At 48.2% G+C, this 6,375-nt stretch overlaps 1 protein-coding gene across 1 annotated transcript in view; it reads left to right on the top strand.

The window, feature by feature from the left end:
* Nucleotides 1–2,445: 2,445 nt before the first annotated feature.
* LOC144599754 (platelet-derived growth factor receptor beta-like) overlaps nucleotides 2,446–6,375 on the top strand; it is a 16,365-nt gene continuing 12,435 nt past the window's right edge. The window contains exons 1-2 of the mRNA XM_078410992.1: nucleotides 2,446–2,453; nucleotides 4,756–4,858. Coding sequence (XP_078267118.1) covers nucleotides 2,446–2,453; nucleotides 4,756–4,858 — 111 coding nt within the window. The remainder of the gene's footprint in view (nucleotides 2,454–4,755; nucleotides 4,859–6,375) is intronic.

The following is a 6,375-nucleotide window of genomic DNA, read 5'->3' as shown; positions in this document are numbered from 1 at the left end:
AAGTCATTGGGTACTTTTAAGGCGGAGATTGACAGATTCTTGATTAATGAAGGTGTCAGGGGTTACGGGGAGAAGGCAGAAGAATGGAGTTGAGAGGAAAGATAGATCAACCATGATTGAATGGCGGAGTAGACTTGATGGTCTAATTCTGCTCCTATAATTTATGAATATTGAGGGTTAATATTGAGTCTGAAGAAGGGTCCTGACCTGAAACTTCACCCATCCTTTTCCTCCAGAGATGCTTCCTGACCCTCTGAGTTACTCCAGCACTTTGCAGTTCCTTTCTACACAAAGGGTTTAAATACACTGCGTAAACTGTCAAAAAAAACTATCACATTTGTTCACTTTGTTGTTTTAAAGGGTGCAGCAGGCCAGATGTGAACAGATGTGGTCACTCATCCAACTGGAAACAATTCCACATCTGGTGTTCATTGAGAAATAATGAAGTGATAAACAGGCCAAGACATCATCTGGTGTACTTTGGTGAAGAGAGGGAGGGAGGGAGAGAGAGAGGGAGAGAGGGAGAGAAAAAGGGAATGCGAGGGAGAGAGGGGAGAAAGAGGTAAGGGGGAAAGAGAATGAGAAGAGGAGGGTGAGAGAAGGGAGGGGGAAATGGGGAGAAAGGGTGGGAAGGGGAGGGAGAGAGAGAGAGATATTATTATATACAGTATATATATATATAGAGAGATATTATTATATATATATATTTATACATATATAATAATATCTCTATATATATATATACTGTATATAATATATATATATACTGGTCTTTCTAATTGGGAATTCATCAGAGGACAGTTCAGTGATTTCAGAGCCAGAAGGGGTCAGTCCTGACACCATAGATAACACCACTGTCGTGGGCCGAAGAGCCTGTTTCTATGAGTATGTCTCTGTGACTCTAACTACGAGCTACCTGCTGTTACAATTCCATGCAATACAGTCCAGTTAAACTGCTCTGGAAACGATGCTGTGTGCATTAACTGATGTTTTTTGGCTAGGCAAAAGCCATAAATAAAATTACTCAGGAACTTATATAAAACTCAGTTTAACCCGGCAGACTCAGGTCGGCTTACAATGTCTCGAGGCTTTGGCAATGTGTTGGAGAGTTTAGTTTAGTTCAGAGTTACAGCGCGGAGACAGTCTCCACATACTAACTCCATCAGACACACTCGAGACAATTTACAATTTACAGAAGCCAATTAACCTGCACATCATTGGAGTGTGGGAGGAAACCGGAGCACCCAGAGAAAACCCATGTGGTCACAGGGAGAACATACAAACTCCGTACAGACAGCACTGTAGTCAGGATCGAACCCGGGTCCCTGGCGCTGTGAGGCAGCAACTCTACCGCTGCGCCACTGATGGCTCCAATCCCCTGTGAGGTTGGAGTGTTAGCAGTTACAGGTTCTGCTGAGGGCCAGGGACCATCAACTTCACTTTCATTGCTTGCCTGCTTTATTTGTCACTCATTCCGTTCCCAAATCTTGTTGGAAAACGTCTAACGGTTTGATAGTGCTCTAAGTTCAACAGTTCAGTTCAACAGAGTTTTATTTGTCATTCAGTACCAAGGTACCGAACGAAATTACATAGCAGTCATACACAAAAAAAACCACAAGACACATGACCCCAACACAAACGTCCATCACAGTGACTCCAAACACCCACTCACTGTGATGGAGGCAACAAAACTTCCACTCTCTTCCCCCACGCCCACGGACAGACAGCTCGTCCCCGACCGACCCGCACAGTCCCCGCAAGGGGATGGAAGTCCCCGCGGCCGAGCCGCATCGGGCGTTGAAACATCCCACGGCCGAGCCGGGCGATGTTAAGTCCAGCGGCCGAGCATAAAGGTATAAACATTCTCTAAGGTATAAGCATTGAATTCTCCAGTTTTAGCTAACAACCATGTTGTCAAGTTGGAAAGGGTGCAGAGAAGATTTACGAGGATGTTGCCTGGACTCGAGGGCCTGAGCTGTAGGGAAAGGTTGAGTAGGCTGGGACTTTATTCCTTGGAGCGCAGGAGGATGATCTTATAGAGGTGTATAAAATCATGGGAGGAATAGATTGGGTAAACACAGTCTTTTACCCAGACTAGGGGAATCAAGAACTAGAGGACATGAGTTTAAGATGAGAGGGGAAAGATTTAATAGGTTCCCGAGGGGTAACTTTTTCACACAAAGGGTGGTGGGTGTATGGAACGAGCTGTCGGAGGAGGTAGTTGAGGTAGGTATTATCGCAACGTTTTAAGAAACATTCGGACAGGTACATGGATAGACAATAGACAATAGGTGCAGGAGTAGGCCATTCAGCCCTTCGAGCCAGCACCGCCATTCAATGCGATCATGGCTGATCACTCTCAATCAGTACCCCGTTCCTGCCTTCTCCCCAAATAGACAATAGACAATAGGTGATAGGAAAGGTTGAGAGGGATATGGGCCAAGCATGGCCAGGTGGGACTTATACAGATGGGGCATGTTGGCCAGTGTGGGCAAGTTGGGCCGAAGGGCCTGTTTTCACGCTGTGTATCTAAAGTCTACAGAATCGCACCAAGTCCAATTCCTCAGTGCTCAGCTTTGGACCAGCCCCAAATTAATTTGCAGCTTCCGTGAGGAATCCTCCTGGTCAGCGTTCACGAGGCCAGTCGCAGAGCGGAGCAGAATCGCAAAGCCAATCGCAGGCTGCGTCCTCATCTTGCTAACTCATGGATCGATGAGTCATGGTCTTCTGGAGAACATTCTGCCTCAACCTACCAGCTGTTTTCCAAACACACAAAGCTGCCTACGTTCCTGGTTTGTCTGTCCAGATGCCTGTTGTGTGTGTGTGTAATCGTAGGAAGGGGCTGTGGTTTCCAGCTTGGCTTCGTCAGGCTGATAGCTGTCTGTTGTCAAGGCACGCAGCTCCCAGCTTATATAATTTTTTTTGTTTCACTTCATGCCAAGCCTTGACTCTGGAGACAGTCCAGATACAACAGAAAGAACACAGATCATAGAAGATAGAACAGCACAGCACAGGAACAGGCTCTTCCGCAATGTCTGTACCGAACATGATGCCAAGTTGAACTAATCTCCTCTGCCGGCACATGATTCATATCTCTCCACTCCTTGCATATCGATGTGTCCATCTAAAAGTCTCTTAAACACCTCTCTGGTATCTGCCTCCACCACCACCCCCGGCAGCATGTTCCAGGCAGTGAGAACGTACAAACTCCACACAGACAGCACTCGTAGTCAGCTTCAAGCCCGGGTCTCTGCCATTGTGAGGTGGCAGCTCTGCCACTACCCCACCATGCCTACTCCTAAACACCACTATCACTTATGCCTCTACCACCATCCCAGCAGCGCGTTCCAGGCACCCACCACCCTTTGTGTAAAATAATCTGTCCCGCACATCTGTAAACTTTGCCCATCTCACCTTAAAACTATCCCCTCTAGTCTTTGACATTTCCACCCTGGGGTAAACAGGTTCTGACTGTCTACCCTATCTATGCCTCTCATTACTTTATATGCTTCTATCAGGTCTCCTCTCAACGTCCGACGTTCCAGAGAAAACAATCCCAGTCTGGATTGAGCAGGGAAATGGGAGAAATTGGGCAAATCATTAGAAATGGAATTGAATGAAAGCCAGGATTGTATCTGCCTCCACCCCCCCCCCCCCCCCCCCCCCCCAGCAGATATGTGATAGAATTTGTCTGGGTAATTGCAGCTCCAATAACCCTCGGGAATCTTGGCGTCACCCAGCACACAAACCTTACATGATGGGCAACCTATCCCCCAAAAGATTCACTCTCTCCACCACCAGTCACAGTGGTTTAAGTCTGCCCTCAACTTCCAAAGCTCCAGAGAAAACGGGCGGCATGGTGGTGCAGTGGGTAGAGCCACTGCCTCACATCGCCAGAGACTCAGGTTCGATCCTGACCTTGGGTGCTGCCTGTGTTTGTGTGCAGTTTGTACATTCTCCCTGTGGCCGTGTAGGTTTCCTCCGGGTGCTCCGGTTTCATCCCACACTCCAAAGACATGGGGTTTAGCGGTTAATTGGCTTCGGTAAAATTGTAAATTGTCCCTAGTGTGTAGGATAGCGCTAGCACATGGTGTGATCGCAGGTTGGCACGGACTCTGTGGGCCAAAGGGCCTGTTTCCACGCTGTATCTCGAAAGTTCAAAGTCTAAAACAAAGTCCAACCTCTCCCTGTAGCTGAAATCCCCAGGTCCAGGAATCATTCTGGTAAACCTCCTCCACACCCTCTCCAAAGCCTCCACATCCATCCTGCAATGGGATGACCAGAACTGCATGCAATACTCCAAATGCAGTCTGTGCAACCTCTCCCTGTGGCTAATATCTCCTAATCCAGGCATCATTCTGGTAACCCTCCCTGGCACCTTTTTCCAAGGCCTCCACATCCATCCTGTAATGGGGGTGACCACATTTTCAAGAGTAATCCCAGGTAGTGTAACTTTGGCATGTCAAAAATGTACCATTAACCATCTTGAGGGGATTGGAGCCCAGGTTTCCTGAGGGAAGCATTGGCAATTACTGAGAGCTGCTTTAATTCTCTCACTGTTGGGAAGTGCGGTCTGGGTCTCGACCAACGGTGTCATTAGGAGATCTACTCCTTGCAGTACAATAATGATCTTGGCCTAGGGTCATAGCAATAGGATCAGAAAATGCTGGAAATAATTGACAGCTCTTGAGAGAAACACAGTGTTTAGATTTATTTTAACGAGGGCACATCTCACCAAGTTTTGCGAAGGTGCAGAAATCCGAACTGTAATGAGCAGGGAGGAGGCCTGGGCAAGAGACACGGGCTGGTGAGCCGGGCAGAGCCGAGGCAAATAGAGTTTAATGCTGGGAACTGGGAGGTAAGAGGGGAGACAGGGATAATGTGTAGAAAGGAACTGCAGATGCTGGTTGATACCAAAGATAGACACAAAGTTCTGGGGTAACTCGGCGGGTCAGACACAATGGCCCATTGTTGGCTGGGGAAGAGGTGACAACGATGGGCTACAAGGATGTGATTAGAGTGGGGAGGGAGGGAATTACGATTAGGGTGGGGAGGGGGGGGAAGGGAGGGAATAACGACTGTAATAGTGTGGGGAGGGGGGGGGGGAAGGGAGGGAATGACGACTGTAATAGTGTGGGGAGGGGGGGGGGGAAGGGAGGGAATGACGACTGTAATAGTACGGGGGGGGGAAGGGAGGGAATGACGACTGTAATAGTGCGGGGGGGGGTGGAAGGGAGGGAATGACGACTGTAATAGTGCGGGGGGGGGGGGGGGTGGGAGAGCTCCACCCTTCCTTGGTCATCTGTTGCCAGCCCTGATTTGGTCTGGCCTTTTCCTACCTCCAGTACCCACCCCACTTCTTTCAGTCTAAAGAAGGGTTCTGACCCGGAATGGCACCCGACCTTTTTCGCCAGGGATGCTGCTTGACCCGCTGAGTTACACGAGCAATTTGTATCTCTCTCAGCGGTAATGTAGACTGATGGAAAGAGTTCGTGAAAAGCAGGCATTTACACAAATCCTCAAAGTTGACAGGACAGCATAAGAGTTTAGTTTAACTAAAGGTTATTCCCGTTATCCTGTTCCTGTACACTGTAGATGGCTTGATTGTAATCATGTATAGTCTTTTCACTGACTCGATAGCACGCAACAAAAGGTTTTCACTGCACCTCGGGAAAATAAACTAAACTAGAGAAACAGCATATGGAAAGTTCATAAAATCATGTGATAGGAGCAGAATTAGGCCATTCAGCTCATCAAGTCTACTCCGCCATTCAATCATGGCTAATCTATCTGTCCCTCCTAACAGGCCCTTCGACCCACCAAGTCCATGCTAACCATTGATCGCCTCTTCACGCCAGTGTTATGTTATCCCACTTTCTCATCCATTCCGTACATACTAGGGGCAATTTACAGCGGGCCAATTAACCTACAAACCCGCTCGTCTTTGAGACCTGGGAGGCAACCGGAGCACCTGGAGGAAACCCTTCAGGTCACAGAGAACGTGCAAACTCCACACAGACAGGGAGCTCCCTGGACAGCGTGGACTCGGTGGACCGAAGGGCTTGTTCCTGGCCGCATCTCTAAAGTCTAAAGTTTAGGGTGGCACAGTGGCACTGCATAGAGCCGATGCCTCACAACGCTAGAGCACCGGGATAGATCCTGACCTCGGGTGCTGTCTGTGTGGACTTTGTATGTTCTCCCTGTGACTGCAAGGTTTCCTCCCACATCCCAAAGACATGCGGGTTGGGTTTGTGGGTTAATTGGCCCTCTGTAAATTGCTCCAAGTGTGCAGGGAGTGAATGAGAAATAGTATAATAATAATAATTATAATAATAATATATTCCTTTATTCGTCCCACACCAGGGAAATGTACAG

Source organism: Rhinoraja longicauda, chromosome 14 (assembly GCF_053455715.1).
Source record: "Rhinoraja longicauda isolate Sanriku21f chromosome 14, sRhiLon1.1, whole genome shotgun sequence".
In the NCBI taxonomy this organism is placed as follows: domain Eukaryota; kingdom Metazoa; phylum Chordata; class Chondrichthyes; order Rajiformes; family Arhynchobatidae; genus Rhinoraja; species Rhinoraja longicauda.
Note: the sequence above shows the minus strand (reverse complement) of the source record. Positions and strands in the feature narration are given on the sequence as shown.